Below are 27,916 nucleotides of genomic sequence, written 5' to 3' on the forward strand. Positions count from 1 at the left end.
GACAGCATGCTAAATAATCCTTTAGCCATCAAATGTACATCGATTATAGCTGCATGTTGATTGTATTTTAAGAATGGATATTTTGTTTTTGATAAATCAAAGTAAACCAAGAACAAGTTACTGTCCCAAAGCCTGTAAGTCATTCATTGAGCACCACACAGCTGAGTGTTTCAGGGCCACTGGACTTAAAATTGGAATATGTTATTAATACTTTTTTTTCCCATAATAAGGTTATTTATCCTTGATAAATTTTGTTCTCACTTTTCTTTCGAATTTACCTTTTGATGTTTGTTCCTGAAAAATAAAATCAGTGTTTCCTTTGAACTCACAAGCCAAACATGAAAAGCATGTCCTGAGTTCACTTGTGATATCTTGGCAAATCCTGGTGAAGTTTTGAAAGCTGGAGTGACTTAGAAAGATTCCCGTAATAGTCTGAGTTTCTCCTATTGGTTGCAGAAAGGTCACAAAAGAAGCATTTGTAGAGAAGAATGAATAGCTGAAATTCTGTTGTAAATACACTTCCAGACATGATAGTTCCAACATGTTTCCTACAAAGAAAAAAAATTTTGACTATGAAATTTCGAGGTTTTGGCATTCAGATAAATACCCAATATGCTCCTCAGTTATCTTAGGCAGATGAGTACATTTCAGTTTATCAGCAGCAAGACTTTGTTTTCACATGAAACAATAATATCTACTCTAAATATTTAGATATTTAAATAATATCTACTCTAAATATCTAAATATTTCTTATTAAAAATTTGTCAACATCCCCTATTAATTTTCAGAGAAGTCTTTGTTGAGGAGTTCTTGGAAATCCTAGCATTTTAACCACTTTTCTCTTCTAGGAAAGTTTTAATGGACAAACCTATTTCCCTCTGAATCCATCTGTTTCAAAACAGAGTCTCACATGAATTGCATGGAGTTGAACAGGAAATGGAAAACTTGAACAGAATCTCTACTAGTTTCTGAAGGCTGCTGTAACAAATGAATACAATCTTGCTGGCTTAAAACAACAGAAATTTATTCTTTTACAGATCTGAAGGTGAAAAGTTCAGTGACAGTTATACTGGTCTAAAACTCAGATGTCCGCAGGACCACACTCCCTCTGAAGACCCTAAGAAAGAATCTGTTCTTGCACCTCTTCCAGTCTGGGGAGACTGCTGGCATTCCTTTGCTTGTGACCACAACACTCATCTCTGCTTTCATGGTCACATTGCCTTCTTCTCTAGATCTTCATCTTCTACTCCTCTGTCTGTATCAAATCTCCCTGTGCGCCTCTCTCATACAGAAACTTGTGGTTGGATTTAGCTCCCACCTGGATATGGCAGGATAATCTCCCCATCTCAAGATCCTAAAATTAACCACATCTATAGAGACCTTTTTTATTTATAAGGTAACTTTTATAGGTTCCCAGGAATTGACACCTGATATCTTTGGGCAACCATTATTCAACCTACTTGAATCTCCAAAGATGAAATTTAATAGATGATATCATAATTTTTATATTTTATCTGCAGACAAGTATCAGATATGGAATTAATGGTCTAATAGAAAGAAGACTGATTTTAAAGCAAAAGACAAAGACTCTAGAGCTATATCTGTTGTTAACTGAGATGCTTGAATAATTCACTTCATCTCCACAAGTCTCATTTTCTTATTAGCAAAGTGGAGATAATAACCAGATCCTGCTAATCTTATGGGGTTATAGTGGCATCAAATGATACAATACATATGGAAACATATGTTATTAAAATACAAGCCCATATCCCAAAGTAAAAATTTTAAATTTATCCTTTATTTATGATGGATTAAAATTTAATTAAAGTAATAAAATTTAAAGTAATTAAAGCTCACCATGTTAGAATTGGGAATCCCTACGTAGCAGTAATGATGAACTAAGGAATAGGTAACCTCTCTTTCAGATATTCTCAGTTTAACAGCTATTTACTAGGATGAGAAAATATTAATAACTGACATGCTCAATTCCATCTTTATGTGTCTTTCTTTACCATTTCTCATAATCATATGGGGCAAAATATATTTTTAAAATTTTCTAAATAATATGGAACACAATGAAAGAATTGCTTCATTTTTAAGAGTGATTACTCTTAGTCAATACATCCTGATTCAAACTTAAAAGAAATCAAAACTATTGATTGATATTAAGGCACATTTTTTTACTTGTGGAATTTGTACTTTGATCATAATTTCATAATTGTTTCATTACTGATGATTATATTTTGATGATTTAATAAAGGCTCATTTACCAGTGTTTGAAATTGTTTCTGTAATATTTCACAGATAATTTCCAGCTTTAAACACATTTCATACTTGAGTTGCTATAAAAGTTTTGGGAGGCAGAGATTGTACTTTACTCAAATATGCAGTTTTGTTATGTTTCAATATATTTGTAAACAAAGCTATAATCAAATTAATAACTAATTAAAAAAAAAACTGTCTTCAATAACAGTTTCCCAGTAAGACGATAGGAATTCACTATCTGATGCAAATCAGTAGTCTATGGCTTTTCTGTATTACTGAAACACATGAAAAACTTATTTCTTGCCATCTTTCCATTTTCCTCACTGATATTTTTCATCTTATGAAATTTTCAACTTCTTGAACTTATATTCTTATAACTTAGAAGGGAGATAGAGAAATTTTTACTGTCAATATTGCAGTCTTCTTATCCAATAAATGACAAACTGGGCTTTCTAGAATTGATGGTATATCCTTTCTATTTGGCTATGAGGTCATTTTATGATGGGTTCCTAATCTTAGTTTTAAATAATTCAACTAGGAAAGAAATAAATACAGGACATATCCTTCCCCTGCATAATTTTAAGAAATAAATGAATTCTACTCAATCATTTTTGTTATTAGGTAGGTCATAATCTCATCTTCATAAACAAGGATTTATGAATTTAACTACTGCTATTAATATTGCTGTGAGTCAGACATCTAAATTCTCACTTCCAGAGATAGAAAAATGCATACCAGAATTACTCTAGTACTAAGAATGTAATTTCTCAAGGTAATGATATAGAATACTAAGTAGAATTAGGAAAATAAGTTACAGTATAGGACAAAGGCCAAGTCAATTATTTTTTCTTTTTAAAGAAAAGCAAAGAAAACATAAACTATCTTTTTCTTTTTGAAATTTTATTATAAATATTTATCATATATAAGTATATATTAATATAAAATATATTGCTCCAGTTGAAGAATAATAAAAATAAATGAACACCCATGTATCTATTACACAGATTAAGAAGCAGAACATTAGCAACATCTCTGAAGTACCCTTTCCCACCCCTACACACTCCTCCTTTTCCAGAGTTTTAACACCATCATGAAAATGTGTTTATCACTCCTTTGCTTCATCTTAGAGTCTTTCCAAAATGTATATATTCCTAAGTAACATTGTTTCATTAGCAAATTATATACACATACAGGGACTATACTGTAGGTATCACCTATGACTCACTTTTTTTGTTTAATGTGTTTTAGTGGTGTTGCTGCATATTGCGGTACTAATTATTTGTGGTATCTTTGAAAGAATATACTACAATTTATGTATGTATTCTTCTGACTATTTGGGGTGTTTCTATTTTTGTTGTTCTGGATAACATTGCTTTGAACCATAACTCTCATGTGTTGTTGGTAGGAATGTAAAATAGTACAATCACTTTGGAAGATATTTATGTTCTTTAAGTTAACCATACACTTAGCACATGACCCAATAATTCTACTCCTAGGAATCTACAGGAGAGAAACAAGAACATATGTCCACACAAACGCCTGTATATGAAGCTTCATGGCACTTGTAAAATTTATAATGGCCCAAAACTGGGACCAACCCAAAAGACCAACAACTCATGAATATATAAATAATTCCTGACATATCCACATAATGAAATACTGCTCAGCAACAAAAAGGAAGAATATACTGATATGAACAACAACATGGAAGAATCTCAAATGCTTTAGGCCAAGGGAAAACAGCCAGACACAACTGACTACATACTAATGTGATTCCATTTATTTGAAATTCTAGAAAATGGAAAACAGTATTGATAGTGGGAGAAGGGTTCTCTTACAAAGGAGAACGAGGGACATCTTGGAGATGTTGGTAAGGTTTATGCCTTAATTGTGGTGGTAGTTACACTGCTGTAAAAATTTGTCAAACCTCAACTTTACACTTAAAAGTGGCACATTTTATCATATATAAATTATACCTCAATTAAGTTTATTTTTAAATACACTACTATGAATATTCATGAACATATCTCCTAGTACGCAGTTACAGACGTTTCTCTAGCATGCACACTGAATGGATTGCCAGGTATTCAGTATGGTCATCTTTGATTTTTCTAGAAAATGCCAAATCGTTATACAAAGAAGTTGTACCAATTTATCCTCCCACCTGCGGTGTGTAAAGGTTCTCACTGACACATATCTTGGCCAGAGCTTTTCAAGTTTTGACAATTTGGAGAATGTTAAATGGAATCTTATCATGGTTTAAAAGTTCCTACTTTTTCTATTTTTCTGGTAGGTTGTTTTTCATTTTCTTATTAATGTTTATGAGTTTTTAAACTTTCTGAAATTTTAAGTTATTTACATTTTTATCGAGATATCTTCTCATCATTTGTACCTTTTTTATTCGTTTTCTTTATGATCTTTTAGTTAAAAGAAGCTCTTAATTTGAGTGTTTTAAATTTATCATTTTCTTTACAATTTGTGCTTTGCATCTTAAGAAATCTTTCTCTTTCAAAAAGATTTTCATCGACATTTTCGTCTGAAAGTTTTGAAGTTTTGCCTTTTACGTGTAAGTTCTTGATCTAGCTGGAATTAAGACAGTATGAAGTAAGAGACCAAATTAATATTTTCCACATGTGATAATCAATTGTACTAGCAATTATTAAGTAGTCTATCTTTCCCCCACTATCTGTAATGACATCTCTATAATCTATCAAATATCTGTGTACATATGTAGGACTGTATTTCCGGGTTCCAAATTTTGTTTTTCCTATCTTGGCAAAGACACATGAAGGACTTAATTACCTTTGCTTTATGAAGCTTTTGTGAGCGCTGTGCTGAGCCCTTCAGTCGTGTCTGACTCTTGGCCCCCTGTGGACGGTAGCCCTCCAGGCTCCTCTGTCCATGGGGATTCTCCAGGCAAGAATACCGGAGTGGGTTGCCATTCCCTTCTCCAGGGGCTCTTCCTGACCGAGGGATGGAATCCAGGTCTCCCACATTGCAGGGGGATTCTTTACCGCCTGAGCCACCAGGGAAGTCTTTATATCTCATAGGAAAAATCCCCTAACCTTGTTCATTTTCTTTGGGAATGTCTTAGTGATTCTTGATCCTTTGTTCTTTCCAATAAATTTTAGAATCAGCTTATTAAGTTGGGTGAAAAACCCAGTTATGATTCTGACTTGAATCTCAAAATCAATTGGAGAAGAAAGATATGATACTGAGTTACTCCTATCACTCTTTTCTTCCTTTCTTACTCTCTACTTTATAGGTCTTCTTTGAAATCTTCTAAAAAAGTTTCCAACTTTTCACCATCATGGTCCCATACATCTTTTGCTAGATTTCCTCCTAGGTACCTTAATTTTTGTTTTTATTGCCAATAGTATTTTTTAAGAAATATGTTTTCTGTTTGTTAGCGGTATATGGAGATACAATTGACTCTTGAATATAAATTTTATTTCTTATCACTTTGTAAACATCCTTATTAATTTTAATTTTTCCTATAAATCTTTTGAATTTTCTATATAGGTATGCTTCGTGCTTGTGCTCAGTCGCTAAGTCATGTCTGTCTCTTTGTGACCCCGTGGACTGTAGCCCTCCAGGCTCCTCTGTCCGTGGGATTCTCCAGGCAAGAATACTGGAGTGGGTTGCCATGCCCTTCTCCAGGGAGATCTTCCTGACCCAGGGATTGAACCTTTTCTCCTGCATTCGTAGGCAGATTCTTTACCACTGAGCCACTAAGGAAGCCCATAAATACGTTAACTTACTGCAAATAATTACAACTTCATTTCTTGCTTTTCAGTCCTGACACGTTTTATTTCTTTTGGTTGTCTTACTTCACTGACTAGGGCCTCCAGTACCATGATGCATAGGAGTTCTGAGACTGGACATCCTTGTCTGCTCCTGATCTTTTAAGAAGAATACTTATGATGTTCATCACCAAGACTGATATATAATCATTTTTAGATATCCCATTTCACTTTAAGAAGGTTCTTTTCTATTCCTAGTTTGCTGAGTTTTGAATTATAAAGACTGTTGACTATATTAATTGAGTGCACTTTCAGCAAGTATTGAGATGATTATATAGGCTTTCTTCTTTAATCAGGTAATATAGTGAATTACATTATTAGATTTTCTAATGCTAATTCAATCTTGCCTTCCAGGAATAAATCTAATTTGATCATTTTTATACATTGCTGCAATCAGATTCTTAATGTTTTGTTTAAAGGTTTTTAATCTATCATAAATGAGATTGGATGTAAAGTTCCCCTTTTTGTACTGTCTTTGTTAGGTTTGGATACTAAGATACACTAGCCTTAAAAAATAAATTGGAGGGGCTTCCCTGGTGGCTCAGCGCTAAAGAATCCATCTGCCAATGCAGAAGACACAGGTTCAATCCCTGACTCAGGATGATCCCACATGCCTTGGAGCAACCAGGCCAGCGCACCACACTATTAAGCCTGTGCTCTGGAGCCGGGGGGCCCGCAACCACCAAACCCACATGCTGCAACTATAGAAGCCCGAGTGCCTTAGAGCCCATGCTCCGCAACGGGAAAGCAACCTCAGTGAGGAGCCTGCGCACCGCAACGAGAGAGTAGCCCCTGCTAGCTGCAGCTAGAGAAAAGTCCAAGCAACAGAGGACCTAGCCCAGACAACAAATGAAAAAACATAAAAAAAATAAATTGGAGAGCTTCCCCGGTGGCTCAGTGGCAAAGAATTCACCTGCCAATGCAGGAGACATGGGTTCCATCCCTCGTCCAGGAGGATCCCACATGCCACAGAACAGCCAAGCCCATGCACCACGACTACTGAACCTGTGCTCTGGAGCCTGGGAGTGCCAACTTCTGAAGGCCACCTGCGCTAGAGCCCACGCTCCACGACAAGAGACGCCATCACAGTGGGAAGCCCGCACACTGCAACTAGAGAGTAGCCCTCACTCGCTGCAACCAGAGAAAGCCTGCATGCAGCAACGATGGCCCAGCACAGCCATAAATCAATAAAATTTTTTGAAAATTTTTAATAAATCAGAAAATGTTTCCCTTTTTATATTTTTTGAAACGGTTTATAACAAATTGCATTTATCTATTCAATCTATTTCTTGAACGTTTGGCAGAACTTACATATTAAAAACATCTGAGCCAAGTGATTTTTCAGGGAAAATTAAACCACTGGTCAATTTTCTGAGTTGTTCTACAATTCTTGGATTTTCTATTTCTTCCCAAGTGAGTTTTGATAAGTTATATTTTTCTAGAAATGTGTCTTTATGTTTAAATTTATTGACTGACAGCTATTCATAATAATCTCATTATAGTTTTAATTTCTATGTCTCTTTTTCATTCCTAAGTTAGTTATTGTGCCTTCTCTTTTTTGATAATTCAGTTTTAGCAGGTAGAAAGGTGGCCTCCCTAAGATATCCACATCCTCATTCCCAGAACCTGTGAATACGTTACATGACGCGGCCAAGAAGAATTGAGTTAAAAGATGGAATTCAAGTTGCTAACGAACTGTTCTTAAAATAGAGACATCATCCTGGATTATCTGGGTAGGCATAATATAATCATGCATGTGATTCAGATGCGAGAAAAACTCAACAGGCCACCACTGGCCTTGAGGGTGGGAAGAAGCCACAAGCCAAGGAAAGCAGACAGCTTCCAAGGAAAGCAGACAGCTTCCAGGAGGTAGAAAAGACAAGAAAATAAAGGTATTCTTTCCTAGAGCCTCTGAGAAGAATGTAGCCCTACTAACACTTTTATTTTAGCCCAGTGAGCCCTCAGGTGGATTTCTACTTAAAAAACTCTAAGATAATATATCTGTGCTGTTTGAAGCTACTGTTTGGTTATTTGTACGGCATCCATAAGAAACTGAAACATCAATTATTCCAGAGGTGTTTCCATTTAATTAGACTTTCTAAAGAACCAACTTTTGACTTTATTGATCCTTTCTTTCTTATCTTTTAATTTCATTGACTTTTGCTTTTGTCTTTATTATTCCTGCCTTCTACTTACCTTGGGTTCAACTCACTGTTCTTACATCAAAGAATTTAAAACTATAAATTTTCTTCTAAATACCTGCCATTTTTATCATATCCCACACTATGGAATTCTCCATTGGGGGGAAAATGGAAGAAAAATGATTCAAGGTAAAGAGATGCATATCTTTTAAGTAAAAGATTCTATGAAATAAATTTCAGAGGCTTGAGAAGCCTAAAAGTTCAAGATTTGTGGTGAAATTTTATGTTTCAAAAACGTAAGATGAGGGAGTCCCCTGATAGTGGTTAGGACTCTGTTCTTCCACTGCAAGTATTTCAGCTTTTATCCCTGGTCAGGGAACTAAGATCCCATAAGCTGTGTGAAAGTGAAAGTCACTCCATCGTGTCCGACTCTTTGCCACCCCATGGACTATACAGTCCATGGAATTCTCCAGGCCAGAATACTGGAGTGGGTAAGCCTTTCCCTTCTCCAGGGGATCTTCCCAACCCAGGGATTGAACCCAGGTCTCCTGCATTGCAGGCAGATTCTTTACCGCTGTGTAGTGTGGCCCAAGAACAAAGTAAGATGAGGATAATAATGCCTGGCCTACCTAAATCAAGAGATGGTTGTGAGGGTCTGATGAGAAATGCTTCCTTCCAGAAAGCATTTTATTTTCTTTATAATATTTTTTATTTCCTTTATAACATGACTCAGAAATTTCACTTAGTCACAAATACTCATTGAATGCCTTCTAATGTGGTATATACTAGATATTCAGAGAAAACATTTATCTACAAAGGCAAATGAATGAGACAAGCAGTTAGAAAGCTTCCCAAGCAAGGGTTGTTGCTATGAGAGAATGAGGCCTATGAGAGAATGAGGCCTATGAGAGAATGAGGCCAGTTCTGCCCAAGCAGTGAAAAGCATTATTTTTTTTTGCCATTATGTACATCTAAGATATATATATTTATATATATGAATGCATGTCCATTAGTAGCCATTTAAAAACTATAATGATTCAGAAAATTCAGCAAGAAATGAAATCTTACAACAAAGTAAATTTATCCATCTAGATTTATTCTTTCTTCCCAAAGATTTTCAAAGTAGTCTCTCTTGAGAACAATACTACACCACTAATGAGCTGAAGCATTTAATAAGCTAAAATAACGTATTATATGTAAAAGTATTCGGTATATAATACCTGTATGCTGTGCTGTGGTAAGTTGCTTCAGTAGTGTCCGACTCTTTGCCACACCGTGGACTGTAGCCTGCCAGGCTCCTCTGTCCATGGGATTCTCCTGGCCAGAATACTGGAGTGGGTTGCAATTCCCTCCTCCAGGGATAGTAACTGTCATATGTATGCATAAATATGTATTTTTTTAACCTTTTTTTAAATGATCATGACTATATTCCAAACGTGATTGGGTATTGCTGATTGAATGAGCGAACCAATAAGAAAATAAGGACCTATTTTTTAAGGACTAGGATAACAATTTTTCAAAAGAATTGCAGTTATCCTTGATTATACTTATAATAAAGACATAAGTAATATGAATATATACTCATATACTTCAGGGTTTATCCTGTCCTTTATAGGTATTTAAGGGCTTCCCTGGTGGCTCAGACGGTAAAGCGTCTGTCTGCAGTGCTGGAGACCTGGGTTCGATCCCTGGGTTGGGAAGATCCCCTGGAGAAGGAAATAGCAACCCACTCGCGTACTCTTGCCTGGAAAATTCCATGGACAGAGGAGCCTGGTAGGCTACAGTCCATGGGGATGCAAAGAGTCGGACACGACTGAGCGACTTCACTTTCACTTTTCACTTTCATGCACTGGAGAAGGAAATGGCAACCCACTCCAGTGTTCTTGCCTGGAGAATCCCGGGGACGGGGGAGTCTGGCGGGCTGCCGTCTATGGGATCGCACAGAGTCGGACACGACTGACGCGACTTAGCAGCAGCAGCAAGGTTCGTTTATCCTTTGTTTTCTTCAGTTTCACTGATCACTATACTGGCATTTCCATCAGAAAGTGTGAAATGGAAGGGAAATGAAAGCTGATAAACATAGTATATGTGAGTTTGACTCCTAAAAGTAAGAGAGGAAGTCAAAACAACAAATAAAATTAGGTCTATGGGGTTCTCATCTGTGCTATTCCCGGTCCTCGTCACCACAATCTGGAATATACTCACATAACTCTATAATTTCTGGCTTCAAGAGTTTCTGAGATATCAGTACGAATACATTTTATTTGAAAATCAGTAACAATTCCTTCTTTTAGAAAGTGCTTCTTAATGTAGCTAAGGAGAAATATTAATTGATCATTAGAACTCTGACAGTTGTTTTGTGAATAAAAATGAAGAAATGCCCTCCCCCAGAGAGTACTGGAAGCAACTTTTATGTTCCCATTGTGTCTTTTACATTGCTATTTTCATTATTACAGGATGTATTTAATTATTTATCAGTCAGTCCTCCCCTTGACTGAAAACTTTTTGAAGGAAGAATTGTCTTTCATTTTTGTAGCCTTGGATTCCTAGTACGGTTAGACACTATTCATAAGTGAAAGAACAAATAAATAGAAGATCACTGAGATTTATATGAGTTAGCCAGAGTTCTGTTTCTCTAAACAGTGTAAATCCACCCAAAGTGGGTTGATAAAATTGTCTCCTGTTTGAAACAACCCAGCTTCCTTAACTTCAAGAAGCTCTGAATAAAGATATATCCACTCTCTTTTGTATCTCTGTTATCTAATGCAATATAAGAGGATGAAACCATTATATTAACTACTGTGTCTTAGTGTAAGATGCCTTTCCAATAAACTGAAAGCTAGAATATGTTGTCTTGCCAGTGAATACCAACGCAGAGTTATTAGAAGTCCAAAATACCATTAAAGAAGTTCCCCTTCCAAAGAAGTTAGACTAAATAGCTTACACTATGTAATTATAATAATTGAATATTCTGAGTAATGATTATTCAGAGACTCAGATACATTCTTGATGAAAAATGATCAAATAGAGTGCTCTATTTTTAACTTAGGTCTTCAGAGGGCTTATTATTTTGAAATCAAATCTATTAAACCTTGTGAATACACTATTCCTCATTAAGATTCCTTTTGAATTCATTTGACATGTTAAAGACAGTGTATCAGTAAATAATTTATAAGTAAGAATCATTTTATAATATTTATCTTAGGTATTAAAGTGAATAGAACATAAGAATGGAAAGGAGACACAAGTAACTGATAGAGTTAGACTACAGGAGAAACTCCCAAGTTTAATTTTAGTACTTCTAGAACACTCCTATCTCACCATCTAAATAATCTTACTAAATAGCTTATTTTGCAGAATACTTTGGTTAATAAGTCAACTCATTTCATAAGGAGCTATTGCTGTGGTTAAAACTTGCCACCAAAAAAAGACAAAACAATTATGCATCCTTAGTGTAATCAATATAGAACTGTATAAAATGAGTCTATATAGATTTGCTCCTGGTGATCCATAAACCGTTATAAAATATAAAGCATGATTATTATACTATCATATGTGTGAAACATTTTGCCTAATCCATTTCTCACTTATGGTGGCTATGTGCAAAATTCCTGCTACCACAAAATGATATCGGGACAAAATGGTGGTTTTCAAATAGCTTTGCTTGTTGGCCCCAAGGAGAGTTCTTGACAAAATTCTCAAATAAATCCATCACTCCAAAGAGAGCTGGAGGAAAGGTCCACATTGTTCTTGGACCAGGGAAAGAGACATGGCTATTTTAAGTTTTAGGAGGCAGTAAGTGTAGTATTGAAAGCTATAAACAGTTAGGAAACTGAGAGTACAAAGTTATCATCAATGATGGTAGATCATTTGTCGAGACATCTGCCCCCAAAAGGATAATTTTTAACATGCTCTTGTACTTAACCAGTTGTCACAAAACACTAACCAGTCATTACCAAATAGATCAATTAAAATCTATGCTATGATTGCTTAATCTAAGCAACATAATGCCAGAAATTTGAAAATTTTAATTATTCCCAAAATGTACATTCATAGTGTTTATTAAGCAAAGAAATTATCTGCTACTTCACATCATGTATATGAAGTAGTAAATAACCCTTGCAATGTGTCACTAAATGTAATTAACAACAGTGTATTTGTCGTCACTTAGTATATGTATATACAACAATGACTAATCATTGTAAAAAGTCATCAGATACAAGCTTTTCTCTGATTGTAATCAATTCATATGATAACTTTTTAATGACAGAATACAGCATTTTCTTTTTAATTTTTCTTCTTATAAAATGCTAGGATGCACAATTACCATTCAGTCATGCTAATATATTTTCAAATCTTCCTGATCTTTGAAAGTAGTTTAAATTTACATCTATTTTTTTTCCTACCTTAGGTTTCAGCAATATCACCATTTTCTGAAATATAAACAGAGATAATTTTGTCCCATTCTTCTCTAATTACGAATATATACAGGTATACAGACACTTAAATTTTAACCCATCTTATTTTAGCTGTATTTTGAAAAAAATCTTTATACCTTTTTTTCAAAAACTAACAGTAAGCGATTTGTGTGAAATAGTTGTAATGGAAAGGAATGCAAGCATTTTTAACATAGTAAATGTTACTTTATTTATAAAGTAATTTCAGGATGTAAAAGCATACTTAAAGCTATTTTGAAGGGACCTTTCAAAGAGCAAAATCATACAGTGAAATTGTTGTAAATTCAATGTTTGAAAGCTAGACTACAGATTTTAAGTATTTCTTTTCATTTTCTTTCATTTCATTATTGCATGCTACAATACGTAAGTACTGTAAGGTACTGTACCATGTAAAAGGCAACTAAAATTACAATTTCATTTTATTAGCTTTCCAGACATAGAACTTCAGCCCTCACAGCACGTATCCAAAAATAAGGCCTTTCCTGTAACCATTAACCGATACAATTTTTAGAAATTAAAAAAGGAAAAGTAAATTGCAATTACTCACCTTTTGGTGTCTTGAAATATTCTGGCAAAATTAAAATGAACATGATCACTATGGCCAAAAGTAATTTAAGGAGGGCTGTTTTTGTCATGTCTCTTCACATGATACATGTGTTCCCATCAAGTACATCGATGGCATGTTTCTTCCTGGTTTACGTTTCGTCTCTGCGGCACTTATGCAGCTTACCTCATGCTCACTTCCTCTTGGGTAAGATTTGTAAAAAGGAGACCTAGAACTGAGACTTCTTCATTTTGAGTCACTTTCCACTAAGAAGACTGTTTTGTAATGAGCACTTTCAAACTGTCTTCTAAATAAGACAGTGAAGAAACAATGTCAGGCAGTAAAGGGGTTTGTCCTCATGTAAATCTGAAGCTATTTTCCTATGCTTACCAATCTGTGTGAGTAAATATAAACCCACAATATACTCATCAAAAATGAAACGAATGAATGTCCGTTATGTCCAGTTGTAAAAACATCAGTCATTCATTTACTTATTAAGCGATGATTGAATCCCTTATTTATTTATTTGCCAAGCCACAAGCTTGCAGGATCTTCGTTCCCTGACCCTTGGCAGTGAAAGTGTGGAGTTCCAATCACTGGACTGCCAGGGAATTCCCTATTGACCCCCTTTAAAGTGCTAGCACTGTCCTGTGTTCTGGTGTTCAAAAAAACAACATGTCTAGAAAATAGAAAATAGCACAAAATATAAGGATAAACGAAAGACCTGTAAAATTCTGGTTTTACTTTTCTACACTGCATGTGTGTGTGTGCGCAGCCATGTCCAACTCTTTGAGACTCCATGGACTGTAGCCTGCCAGGCTCCTCTATCCGTGGAATTTTCCAGACAAGAATACTGGGTTGGGTTGCCATTTCCTCCGCCAGGTAATCTTCCCAACCCAGATATCGAACCCACATCTCTTGCATCTCCTGCATTGGAAGGTGGAGTCTTTACCACTGCACCACCAAAAGCAGTAAAATGGGACTCATTAAACCTAAAGCAATGTGATTACTGTTACAGAATCCACATGTTCAGTTCCCATTAAAAAGAAAAAAAAAGATCTTTCATTATGACAATCCAAGTGAAACAAAATGCATTGTCTTAGAATATTAATAAAGGGTAGGCAAAATTCATGGTGAATAAAGAATAGGTACAAACAAGTACTTTTATTCCCATGTTCTTGTTTTCTGACTTTAAACAAGAAAAGTGGTACCAGATATCTCCAATCTTTCCTCCTGCTCACTTCATCTTGTACTCTCACCACCCCCCCCATTTCCATTTATCCTACTTCTTGTTCTTACGCACTCAGCCCTAGGCTTTATGGAACAACAGGTGAGCTGGGGATAGGAATCAGGAAACAAAGGTTGTCCTGTGAATACATATTGTGAATATGAATTAACTGTTTTTCTTCTGATTGGGTGCAACAATTTGAAGGACAAATCGGAATCATGGATTAAGGGACTTTAGGACCTGAGTCTAAGAATAGTCAAAACTGGAGTGTGACTTCAATTATAAGACTTATTTTATGAACAGTAGTAAGGACCACTCAAAGGAAGAGAGGAATTGATGAGAGTTATGGCCTCACCAATTAATGGATTGAGACATACCAGATTACAGGTCAGGCCGTGTCTCCAGCAGAGATGCTGGTAGGGATGGGTGTGGGACCCTGTTCATTCACTCTCACAGGTGTCGCTGAGTGCTCAGTGGGGCCTCTACTTCCCATTTTCACCCTGTTTTGATTCCCTCAGACATTCTAAGTCTCACTTATGAACACAAACATTCCAATCATAACTTTACCAATGAAGATGAAATTGATCAAGAAAGTATTTAGTTGACATAAAACCATTGTCAGTTTAATTCCTGGATGAATTTCCTTACAAGAGCAGTTAAGCCACTTCTATGTTTTTCCTCTTTAATTTTGATTTTACCGAAACTACTTTTTGTTAGTATCTGTCCTTTTCTATGAACAACGCTGCTTTAGTTCATTTACTAATTCTTTCGTCCTTACTAAATTCTATGGATTTGTGAGTTTGTGCGTGTGTGGTAGTATTTCTTGTAGATCTACTTCTTTCCTTCCTACCCTCTTCCACCCAATATGAATTTAGGCTGGTAATCCTATCCTAGAACACCTGGAAAACAGACTTCCCTAGCAGCTCAATGGGTGCTTTGTCAATGATGGGCTGTTTCACGTTCTCTGCAGCTGGCTTTCTCTGGTGCTGTATAGATGGTGGATGTCAGGAGACCAGTCCAGGGTCCCTTAGTCCCAGGTCATGCCTGGCTGCTCTGAGGATGTAGGGGATCAGGGTCTCATGTGCATCCGTGCATGCTGCATGCTCAGTCATGTCCATCCCTTTGTAACTCCATGAACTGTAGCCTGCCAGGCTCCTCTGTGCATGGAATTTTCCAGCAAGACTACTGGAGTGGACTGTCATTTTCTACTCCAAGGGATCTTCCCGACCCAGGGATTGAACCTGGATCACTTGTGTCTTCCACCTTGGCAGGCAGATTCTTTACCACTGCGCTACCCGGGAGCGTCTCATCATTGGTCTACAATCCATCTGCTGGATACCAGTATGTCATCTCCGAGTTAGAAAATCATGAGAAAGTTATTATATGCCCTCAGATATTTCAGGAATCTTTTATTGTCCTCAATTGTTCTCTTATATTTTCATCTAATTTTTATAAATACTTTTGATCATTTTGCCTACAGTTACTAACCGCTTAAAGGGTTAGCAGAACAATAGTCAGCAAGTTCCAAGTATCCCCTGGGTCAAATCCTTCAAGATTCAATAGCAATGGTGAAAAGGGTTGAAGTATCTTACTTTTTCTGACTGTCATAATTCGTCCATTGAAATGTTTTATTACAGAAACTTGCCACATAAAACACATCACTAAATACTTGCATTTTAAACACCACCAATCCCTAAAATTTAAGAATTAGGCTGCAGTTTCTTGAAGGTAATCCAACTTAAAATGATAGTGCCGTGATTGGTTGGTTGTTGTGTCCGATTCTTGTGACCTCATGGACTGTAGCCCACCAGGCTCCTCTGTCCGTGGGATTTCCCAGGCAAGAATACTGGTGTGGGTTCCCATTACCTTATCCAATAGTGCCTTAGAAATAAATAAATACTGGTTGTGCTCACTTTGGATTTTATCTAACTTTTTATTTTGAAGGCAGAACTGAATCAACAGAAAAGTTAGAAACAAGTAGATAAGCATCTAGTGGCGTGTAGGAAATTTTCTTTAACAATGTTGTTTGTGACTTTGGAGGACAGAGATGTATTAAGCTCTAAACCTCTAAGTGCATGACTCTGACATTGTTAGAATTCAGTGTGGATATTTATCCTAAGAAATTGTGAGAGCCCACGCGACTCCCAGAGCTTGAGAAGCGGGTAAGGGTAAAGGACACTCTTCTTTAGATGTTTCCCTTTTGCATCTGTGCTCTTGTCTCTCGTATTTCTGTACTATCACCTCTCTGTCAGCAAAATGTGAAAGCCCTGCAGAATAAGTTGTTTCTAAAGATTATTTGATTTTTAATGGTCCGTAGATAGATCAAAATTTATTTAACCATATGCCACTTATGTCATTAAAACTTTTTTATATAACACCACAATGTGAATAGTCACTTGCATGTATCTTTGTGCAAGTCTAATTACAGAGTTTAATTATGAAGACAAACAGTATGAAGATTTTTGAGGTTCTTAATTCATATAAACAGCTGTCTCCAAGACAAATTGTGTCAACCTATACTCTGCCCACAGTGGATGAGACTGCCCTGTATCACCACACTTAACGCTAGCCATTTTATTCTTTTAATCTTTGTCAGTTTGAAAGGAAAAAAGAATGAAAAACTTGTTTTAATTTGGTTACTAGTAAGTCTGAATATTTTCCAGATTTTCTGGCAGTTTGAATTTCTCCTCTTGTGAATTGCCTCATCATGTCTTTTTTGGGAGCACTCATAGTCTTGTTGTTGCTTTAGAGGCCTCTCTATTGGGAATATGTATCTTTTGCCATATGTGTTGCAAACATTTTCCCCAGGTTGTCATGTTCCTTTTTGTTTTGTATGCAGTTCAGTTCAGTTGTTCAGTTGTGTTTGACTCTGCGACCCCATGAACCGGAGCACGCCAGGCTTCCCGGTCCATCAACTCCCGGAGTCCACCCAAACCCATATCTCTTGAGCTGGTGATGCAATCCAGTCATCTCAGCCTCTGTCATCCCCTTCTCCTCCTGCCCTCAATATTTCCCAAAATCAGGGTCTTTTCGAATGAGTCAGCTCTTTGCATCAGGTGACCAAATTATTGGAGTTTCAGCTTCAGCATCAGTCCTTCCAATGAATATTCAGGATTGATTTCCTTTAGGATGGACTGGTTGGACCTCCTTGCAGTCCAAGGGACTTTCAAGAGTCTTCTCCAACACCACAGTCCAAAAGCATCAATTCTTTGGCACTCAGCTTTCTTTCTAGTCCAACTCTCACATCCGTACATGACCACTGGAAAAACCATAGCCTTGACTAGACAGACCTTTGTTCACAAAGTAATGTCTCTGCTTTCTAATATGCTGTCTAGGTTGGTCATAACTTTCCTTCCAAGGAGTAAGCGTCTTTTAATTTCATGGCTGTAATCACCGTCTGCAGTGATTTTGGAGCCCAGAAAAATAAAGTCAGCCACTGTTTCCCCATCTATTTCCCATGAGGTGATGGGACCGGATGCCGTGATCTTAGTTTTCTGAATGTTGAGCTTTAAGCTAACTTTTTCACTGTCCTCTTTCACTTTCATCAAGAGGCTCTTCTTCACTTTCTGCCGTAAGTGTGGTATCATCTGCATATCTGAGGTTATTGATATTGGGATTTTTCCTCCCCCATTTTGTGACAATTTCGAAAGTACCTTCACAAATATCAGATTATAAAAGGAGAATGACTACAAATCTGCAGTTACTCATCCACTGTGGACTCTACCCTCCTATTTCAATGGAGAAATAAAACATTCATAAACCTAAAACCCAAGAGATTGTTGATTCTGCTCTAGTGTTAAACTTCCCTAAGTTTATATTTTGTATCTGAGACTCGGGTTCTAGAATACTTTAGTATGTCTGTAATTCTAATGGGAAAAAGTCTTAATAATTTTTTGTTGGGAGCTAGATGCAATTTTATTTTTTTTTAATGAGAGAATCCTTTATCTCAAGGAGCTGCCCTTACCAGAAAGAGCAACATAGTTTTTAAAAATATAGTGCTCGCTTCGGCAGCACATATACTAAAATTGGAACGATACAGAGAAGATTAGCATGGCCCCTGCGCAAGGATGACACGCAATTCGTGAAGCGTTCCATATTTTTATATATGGAATTTAGAAAGATGGTAACGATAACCCTATATGCAAAACAGAAAAAGAGACACAGAAATACAGAACAGACTTTTGAACTCTGTGGGAGAAGGTGAGGGTGGGATGTTTCAAAAGAACAGCATGTATACTATCTATGGTGAAACAGATCACCAGCCCAGGTGGGATGCATGAGACAAGTGCTCGGGCCTGGTACACTGGGAAGACCCAGAGGAATCAGGTGGAGAGGGAGGTGGGAGGGGGGATCGGGATGGGGAATAAGTGTAAATCTATGGCTGATTCATATCAATGTATGAGAAAACCCACTGAAATGTTGTGAAGTAATTAGCCTCCAACTAATAAAAAAATTAAAAAAAAATAAAATTAAATAAAATTAAATAAAATTAAAAAATATATATATATAACCACTACCCTGGTGATCCAGTGGTTGAGAATCTACGTGCCAATGCAGGGGACGTGGGTTCAGTCTCTGGTGCAGGAGGATTCCACATGCCGAGAGGCAGCTAGGCCCATGCACCACAACTAAAGAAGGCCAAGCGCCTAGAACCTGTGCTCCCCAACAAGAGAAGCCTCCACAATGAGAAGCCTGAACACAGCTGGAGAGAAGCCCCCACTCGCCGCAGCTGAAGCAAGCCCTCGTGCAACAGTGAAGACCCAGCACAACTGAAAATCAAATAAATTAAAAAATAATAAGAAACAGTCTTAAAAATTATGGTTTGGATTTAAAGTCTGTGTAGTTATCTCTTATCATATGAAATACACACGTGTAATACTTTGGCATCTGGTCCCATCACCTCATGGGAAATAGATGGGGAAACAGTGGAAACAGTGTCAGACTTTATTTTTTTGGGCTCCAAAATCACTGCAGATGGTGACTGCAGCCATGAAATTAAAAGACGCTTACTCCTTGGAAGGAAAGTTATGACCAACCTAGACAGCATATTAGAAAGCAGAGACATTACTTTGCCAACAAAGGTCCGTCTGGTCAAGGCTATGGTTTTTCCAGTGGTCATGTATGGATGTGAGAGTTGGACTGTGAAGAAAGCTGAGCACCGAAAAATTGATGCTTTTGGACTGTGGTGTTGGAGAAGACTCTTGAAAGTCCCTTGGACTGCAAGGAGGTCCAACCAGTCCATCCTGAAGAAGATAAGTCCTGGGTATTCATTGGAAGGACTGATGCTGAAGCTGAAACTCCAATACTTTGGCCACCTCATGCGAAGAGCTGACTCATTGGAAAAGACCCTGATGCTGGGAGGGATTGGGGGCAGGAGGAGAAGGGGACGACAGAGGATGAGATGGCTGGATGGCATCCCCGACTCGATGGACATGAGTTTGAGTAAACTCCGGGAGTTTGTGATGGACAGGGAGGCCTGGCGTGCTGCGATTCATGGGGTTGCAAAGAGTCGGACACGACTGAGCGACTGAACTGAACTGAACTGAATACTTTACATGAAAAATATTTTTTCTATTTTTCTTTGTCGAAACTACCCCCCAATTTCTTTACTGTATTCTGTGGAAAGGTCTTTTTGAGTTTATAAAAACAATGTGCTCATGTGCTCAGTTGTGTCTGACTGTTTATGACCCTTTGGATGGTAGCCCACCAGGCTCCTCTGTCCATGGGATATTTCAGGCAAGAATACGGTAGTGGGTTTCCTCCTTCAGCAGATCTTCCAGACTCAGGGACTGAACCCACATCTCCTGCATTGCAAGCTGATTCTTTACTGCTGAGCCATCAGGGAAGCCTACCCTCAATCTCTTCACTATGTTCTGTGGAAAGATCTTTTTAGGTTAAAAAAAAAATAGCAATTATCAATGACATTTATTGAATATTTACCATGTGCTACTACACATTCTTGACCAAAAACAATTAGACTATCAATTATTTCTCCAGAAAAAAAAAAAAGGCAAGGTTTATTTAGGATCAGCAAAGAATTGCAATTCAGGCTCTGCAATCATGGCAAGCCACAAGCAAGTCCCCAGCAAAACTGAAGAAGAGAACTCTTTTTATAGAGTGGAGAAGGAAGTTGGGAGGCGATAGTAAACAAAGAGTGCATAACTTTTCATTGGCTGAGTTGGAACAGTCTCTCATTGGCTGATCTCTTGTCAGGTAAGAGGAATCATTCTTCTTCCTGTTGGGCTCTACTATCACTGAAGGGTATGAGAGTTCCCCTCCCTGATCTCCTCATTCTATTTAATCAAGGTTTCTGTTGATTAATGTTATGATTTTCACATTATTGAGTATTTTATATGGATTATTTTATTCAATCCCCAGCAACTTTCTGAGTGAGTTTCTACTGTTATTCCAATTTTATAGGCAAAGAATATGAGGTATAGAAAAGTCAAATAATGTACTTAAAATCACATTTTTAATAAATAGTCAAGCTAAGCTTCAAACCCATCGAGTCTGACAGTAGACTTCGTGCTCTCAACCACTGTGCTATATACCCAGTTTCAGACTGTGTGAGAACATTTGTCTGTCAGAGAAGGGTCATTTATGAAATAATAATAATAGCAAACACAAATATAGTCCTTTCTGTGTTCCAGACACTGCTCTCGTTCAGGGTTTCTCAGGAATGGCATACCAACATTTGGGGCTGGATAATTCCTTGCAGGGAGCTGTCCTGTACGCTGTAGAATGTTGAGCAACAGATGCCATTGGCAACCCTCCCCACCCCGGTTCTGACAACAAAAAACTGTCTCCAGACAATTCAAGAAGTCTCTGGGGTGGGCAAAGATAGGTCCCAGTTGAGAGCTACTCTGGTAAACTCTTCACTTACTTTAAGTTATTTAATCCTCACAACACTTGGTATGAAATAGTTACCAATGTTACTTCCATTTTACTCACTTCAGACCAATTCTATACACAGCAATCTAATCATCCAGAAAGCGAATGACTCATAATCTGGATCAGTCTAATTACCTCTCATTGTATTACTTGCAGATAAGCCATCTACTTTGGCAACACAGCCATGCTTGGATTAACACATTTTGTGGGAGCAAATAATCGTTTATTAATGAGATCTGCCCAAGCATAAAGAAGTCTGGGGGAAGCTCCAATGTCCTTACTCAGTTTGCAGTTCATTCAACAAATATTTACTGAACAGTTCCACGGTGGCAGGCAGCATTCTGAACCCTGGAGATGAAGCGGTAGATGAAGCAAAGTCCTGGCACTCCCGTTCTAGTGGGTGTGTACATTCCAGGGACAGATGACAGGCAAGAAAATCACAGCAATGGTTTATTTTCAAATAATGTTGTGTTCTGGGGAAAAAAATAAGAGTATGATGTGCTAACAGAGAGTTGGGCAAGGTACATGTTGGTTTGAACAAGGATGTTAAAGAAGGCTTTCTATCATTTCTTTTATATGGCACTAAGGAGAAGCGAAACTGCGGGAACAGAAAACAGGCCAGTGCTTGCCAGAGGCTGGAGGCAGAGGAGGGGTTGACTACAAAGGCACAAGATGGAATTTTTAGGGTGATGGAAATATTATCTTGATGATGGTGGCACTTACATAACCATATGCAAAAACTCTAGAACTGTACACTGAATAGGGTAGATTTTACTTTGCATAAATTGTAACTCAATAGACATAATTATCTCTCTCTCTCTGTCCCCACATAGCCTTTTTACTGCTTTAGAAACAAAGATTATTGAGAAGCATGCTGCGATGTTCCTGGGGCTGGGAGTGTGGGTCAGAACCTGAACTTAATTAGACAGGGAGAGAGAGCCTCGGATCAGGCCGCCGGGAGACCACAGCGCTGCCCTTTCTTGCCTTGTTAACCTCAGTGGCTGTGGCGAGGTTGCTGCAAAGAAACTTGCGGCCACGTGGACACACAGGAGCCGCCGGCTAGCAGCCAGTGCAGCCGGGCCAACCTGGGACATACATCCGGCCCCAGAGATCCAGAGAAGATGCTCAGCGTTGCTCAGACCACAGGCGGCGGTTCACTGAGCTGCCTTTTCTTTGTTCGCCTCCCCTCTGGGGGACATCTGGTTTGATCTGCCACCACTGCACTTAGAATGCTGGGGAGCGGGCACCGAGGTCTTCACCCACGGGCCTCCGCAGAGGCGTCAGGCCTTCACGTGCCCAGCCCCCACGTGGCTGCGTTCCCTACACTGGCCCCACTCCATTACCTGGGTCAGGAAAACACAGTCTGTTTTCACTAACAAAACCCACTGCAGTGAGATAGCAGCCTGTGTGGGAAGGAACCTGTTGGGGCCACTTTCCTTGAAAGGAATAGGAGGAGGCTCGTCTGTCCAGACGTACAGTGAGAGAGGGGAAGCCAGAGGGAAAGCCACTCTGGAATGGATTCCTGGGAACACTGTAGTGTCTCAACCTCTGGGAACAGCTTCTGGCAACTAATCTGACCTTGAAATGTATCATCATGTTAACGACATGTATCAAGAGACAGAAATCACAATTGACACATTTTTCACCATTCTAGCATAGAACAAGCTTCGACTCTTTAGGTAACAGAGAAAAATCAATTGCTGAGAGTCTGAAAGTTTTAGCTCCCATAGGTCCAGACTCTGATAATAAAAAAGAAAGAAAAAAAACTGGCTGCAATAGGAGAGCTCTTCTAAATCTAATTAATACTAGTTCTTGATTTTCTTGGAAATGGAGGGGAGAGGAACAAAATGCATTCATAATTTGAAATTGAAACGCCCTCTCGTTGCAGCCTGTTCTTTTTTTTCTGAGACTGTACCTACTGCACCTAATACTTTCAGATGCTGAGCGATTGATTTTACTCTATTTCCTAAAGAGTCCAAGGTTTTCCTATTCTAACATCACGAAGAATGTTTCAATTGTGCTTTTCTGTCTCTTGATACATGTAACCTGTAAGTAATACTATGTCTTGATTTTCTTGGGGACAGGGCAAAGGAGAATGAAATGTTTGTTTTCTTCCCTCTTTGTCTCTCTGAGACCAGTAAATCTGAGACTGTCTGCGAATGTGTACCGTGTGTGCCATCTTCTAGTCACTCACTCTTTTTGTATCTCAGGTCAGCTGCTTGTTAGCCAGAACCTTTCCTCAAGTATTCTGTGCTAATATAGTCACTGAATTTAGAATGCATGTGTGAACAAAGGGATGTGTGCTATAGAAAAGATGGACGAAATGGAGGAGGAAGAGGAAGCACAATGATTGATAAGAACTTTTCAGTTTACATATGTCTGAATCATCTTTATTTAAAACTCTCTCCCATAACAAGTAGCACAGTGTCTTCTACGCTGTAGGCCTTTTCGTCACGTCTGGTGAGTGCTACTGCATGAATATTCTATAAGCAAACCCATTAGCACCGTGCCAAACCTAAATGCTTAACCCTGCATAGTGGTTGTAAACTTGTTCTCTGAGACCATTAGGATGGAAGCCAGATGAGTGGTTCCTGTCTGTGAGGTGGTGAACCCAGAAATAATATTTCAAATATGAAGATCCTGGAATATTTTTTAACTCACAAGAAATCAACATCAATTAGTAGTATTGCAACTTTCATCTTTAAAAAGCAAAACAAGCATATTGAGACGCTGGAAGAATTTTTTCTTTCTTGCATGAAAATACATACCCGTACTTTGTGTTCACTCCCTTTCAAGTTTATAGAATCCTAAATTAATAATCTTCTAAAGTTTTATGAAACTGATAGTATAACACTATAAATTAGAGGAAAGTTTCCATCCATATATGTTATGATGCTAATAGGTAGAAATGGCCTTGCTCTAATAAGTTGCTGTTTCTCAAGGCTTCATAGGGAAGGGGTGTTTTTTTAATCCCTCCATTCATTCATTCAACAAATATTTATAAGTGCCTGTCATCACAGATGTGGGTTTAGACCCTTGGGTTCTTGGAATTAATAACAGTAATAATAATAGCAAACATTTATATAGTAGTGAGTGAAAGTGTTAGTCACTCAGTCGTGTCTGACTCTTGAAACCCCATGGCACCTCTGTCCATGCAATTCTCCAGGCAAGAATGCTGGAGAAGGTTGCCATTCCCTTCTCCAGAGGGTCTTCCTAACCCAGGGTTTGAACCCAGGTCTCCTGCATTGCAAGCAGACTCTTTACCATCTGAGCTACCAGGGAAGCCTACCCATATGTGTTGTAATGCTAATAGGTAGAAATGGCCTTGCTCTAATAAGTTTCTATTTCTCAAGGCTTCATAGGCAAGGAGTGTTTTTTAATCTATTCATTCGTTCAACAAATATTTATAAGTGCCTGTCATCATGCAGACCTCTCAGCTAGTCAGGGAGGCAGATGAGTAAACCGATGTTCATAGCCCGTTAAGTACCAGTGGTGATAGAGGAGCGCACAGGATATTATGAGAACACAAGGAGGAACAGGCTCAGCCTGGGAGATTAGGATAATGATTGCCAGAGCAGGTCCCCTTGAGTTGAGTCTTGAGGGACTTATGCAAGCAGAGATTGGAAAGGCCAGACTTGCCAGAGGGAGGAAAGCTATTTGAAAGTACAATTACAGAAGAAATGATACATTCTGGACACTGCAGATCATTCGGAATGGACACGGGCCTGGAGTGGGGTTAGATTACAAAGGATCTTAAAACCACTCTAAGATGTTTGAACTCTACCTTGAAGGCAATGGAATCACTGAAGTTTATTAAGCAGGGTCCTGGGGGATGAACAGAATGAGGTTTGTGTTTAGAAGATGGGCAGGAAGTGTTTAAATTGTTTTACAAAAACCTTTTTTTTTTTTTTCAGTCAGAACATAGCCTGATTATTGGAGGCCTACTTACGAATGAAGGAATGGAAATACATGCATGAGGGAAGGCACATTCTTTCCCCTGTCCTCAGCAGGTTTGCTGGGGTGGGGGCTGGGAGAGGGGGACAGACAGGCTTGCTTTTTTTTTTTTAATTCTTGGTCAAAAGTTGACTTTACTCATCACTTATTTACCTTATCTCAATTGTGGCATTCCGGCATCCACAGCGACAACCCCCTGGAAGCTGGGGCTGGCCCCGCCCCTCCATGATCATTAACCTCAGAGCCTTGCAGGGCCTTGCTAAATGGTTACAGGCCACAGGCAGGCTTGCAGGGCTCACCTCACAAGGCTCATGCCCTCCAGCTCACAGGCTCTGAGCCTGGGGACTGCCGCCCGCCTGCCAAGGGCCACAGTGCTCCCGTGGGTGGGGCTGAGCAGACCGTGTGTTGGGGGTGATGCCAGGACTCTGCGGAGGACGGGATCTGCAGGGCTATCTGTGACAGTCACATGTCCTAGACTGCGGGTGGACGGACCTGCTGGACCCACCTGGGTCCTGCCACTGACTTGCGGGTAGCTTTAGACAAGTCCCTTCTTGTCCCTCTGTCTGTCTGTTTCCTGGGAGGCACTGCAGGGAGGTCTCCTGGAAGCCCCTCCTGACTCAGAAGGGAGTCCATCCAAGTTTGCACGTCTACTGGACTGTGGCCATGGCTTTGCGCTTTGAAGGTCCCTGTGTGTCTGTGGCTGGTGGGGGGCATCTCTCCCCAGAGGGCCGCCCTTGCCATTGCTTTTCCCTCCTTCGAACAGGGCTGCCCTCCAGCGAGAAACCCTCAGACTGTCAGCATCTGACTCTGCGGTCTCTGCTGCCCAGCCCGGCCAGGCCCCTGTCCCAAGAGGGCTGTGCTTGAAGGACAGTTCTTATGTGAATGCTCTGAAGACGAAAAGAAGTGAGCTGACAGTGAGCTTAGAACGACCTTTCCTCCATTAAGAGAGTTCCGCCTAAAGAAGGAGCTCTCACACTGTCCTCAGAGTCCTCAAAGTCCTGGGACTGGACTGGGACTACGCCAGCACCCTCTGACCGGAAGGAAGGACTGAACAGGTGGACAAGTCCAGCGGTTGTGCCTGGGACAAGCCTGATGCCGCTCATGTAAAAGACACAAAAATGACCCTACCATGTGGAGAAGGAAAGAGAGCCAGGAGAGAAGGAAACTAGGCAAATTGTCTATAAATTTATACCTGCCCTTTGGGGATGAAAGGTTGTTCCTTTCATCCATAGGAAACCATAGGAGAGCAGTTGAACAAATGAATGGAGTTACAGGTGCTGTTTATATTTTCCATAATAATTTCATTTTTATTTTCCTCTAGAACTTGGTCTTTAAAAGTTCATTTTGAAAATTCTAGATTGGCTTGGCTGTGGTAAAGAAAGCTGAGGAAACTTTTTATTTTGGTGTTTGCATCAGGCTCAGTTGGTAAAGAATCTGCCTGCAAGGCAGGAGACCCCGGTTCGATTTATGGGTTGGAAGATCTGCTGAAAAAGGGATAAGCTACCCACTCCAGTATTCTTGGGCTTCCCTCCTGGCTCAGCTGGTAAAGAATCCACCCGCAATGCAAGAGACCTGGGCTTGATCCCTGGGTTGGGAAGATCCCCTGGAGAGGGGAAAGGCTACCCACTCCAGTCTTCTGGCCTGGAGAATTCCATGGATTGTATAGTCCATGGGGTCACAAAGAGTCAGACAAGACTGAGCGACTTTCACTTTTTTTTCATCAAGTTAAAAGGAGGAATGAATTGCCCTGGGGAACCAAGAGAAACCAGAATGAGGATCTGAGGTAAAATTCAAGGGGACATATTTTGGGTTGGATTTACTTGGTCACCTGTTACCTCCCACCCTGGAAAGGCTCCTTCCAGGGGTATGATCTGCTCAGACCTCTTAAAGCTGTGTATTTTCATAGGAGGAAATGTCTCCTGCATTGGCAGGCAGATTCTTTACCATTAGCACCACCTGGGAAGCCCCACACAGTAGATACTCAGCAACTATTTTTTGAAGGAATGAATAACTTCAGATAGGAAAGATAGGTTGTATTCTTTTTCATAATGGCCAAAGGACTTTCATGAAATTTATCTTATAACTGGAAAGATCCCCTGGAGGAGGGTATGGCAACCCACTCCAATATTCTTGCCTGGAAAATCCACATGGACAGAGGAGCCTGGCTGGCTACAGTCCATAGGGTCGCATGGAGTTGGACACAGCTGTGTATTTTCATGAAACAGGAGGCTGTTTCATGTCAAAACATTAAGAACAACAATACTGTTAAAAGTAATCCTAAAGCCTCTAAAAGCAATCCCATTTGTGATATCCAGATTTTGAACATAGATAACTACATAAAATGATATTTAAGCTTTTAATCCTCCCCACCCACACAACTGATAATCAGAGCAGAAAATGAAAAGTAAAACCATTTCTTTACCAAGTGCATCCACACAGTAGGATTAAGTTCTGTTTGCTATCAGTACTACACATTAACTAAATTCAAACATTAATTGTCACCCTCCCTGTCATGATTATTCCCAACTAAAATCATTTGAGCATTCAAAGGACATTGTATTGGCACCATTTATCAAGTTATCAGTAGAGTAATCACATTTTAGGTTCAATTATTCCACTTCTGATTGCTGCTA

The 27,916-nt window shown here is 38.9% G+C and overlaps 1 protein-coding gene and 1 non-coding gene across 4 annotated transcripts in view; one reads left to right on the forward strand and one right to left on the reverse strand.

Annotated features, from left to right (window-relative positions):
- Positions 1 to 13,366, reverse strand: part of TMEM156 (transmembrane protein 156) — a 35,994-nt gene extending 22,628 nt beyond the window's left edge. For 2 of the 3 annotated variants that reach the window (XM_043871278.1, XM_043871277.1), the window contains exons 1-2: positions 13,214 to 13,366; positions 279 to 548 (exon numbers count right to left, since the gene is read on the reverse strand). In XM_043871278.1, the coding sequence (XP_043727213.1) occupies positions 279 to 548; positions 13,214 to 13,301 (358 nt within the window). In that variant the 5' untranslated portion in view covers positions 13,302 to 13,366. Of the gene's footprint in view, positions 1 to 278; positions 549 to 12,615; positions 12,643 to 13,213 lie in introns of all 3 variants that reach the window. The other variant, XM_043871279.1, reaches the window with a different exon arrangement.
- A 5,067-nt stretch (positions 13,367 to 18,433) lies between these two features.
- Positions 18,434 to 18,539, forward strand: LOC122673685. The gene has a single exon (XR_006334795.1). It is a non-coding gene; the product is annotated as a U6 spliceosomal RNA (small nuclear RNA).
- The last annotated feature ends 9,377 nt before the right edge of the window (positions 18,540 to 27,916 follow it).

This window comes from Cervus elaphus, chromosome 17 (assembly GCF_910594005.1).
Source record: "Cervus elaphus chromosome 17, mCerEla1.1, whole genome shotgun sequence".
Taxonomy (NCBI): Eukaryota; Metazoa; Chordata; class Mammalia; order Artiodactyla; family Cervidae; genus Cervus; species Cervus elaphus.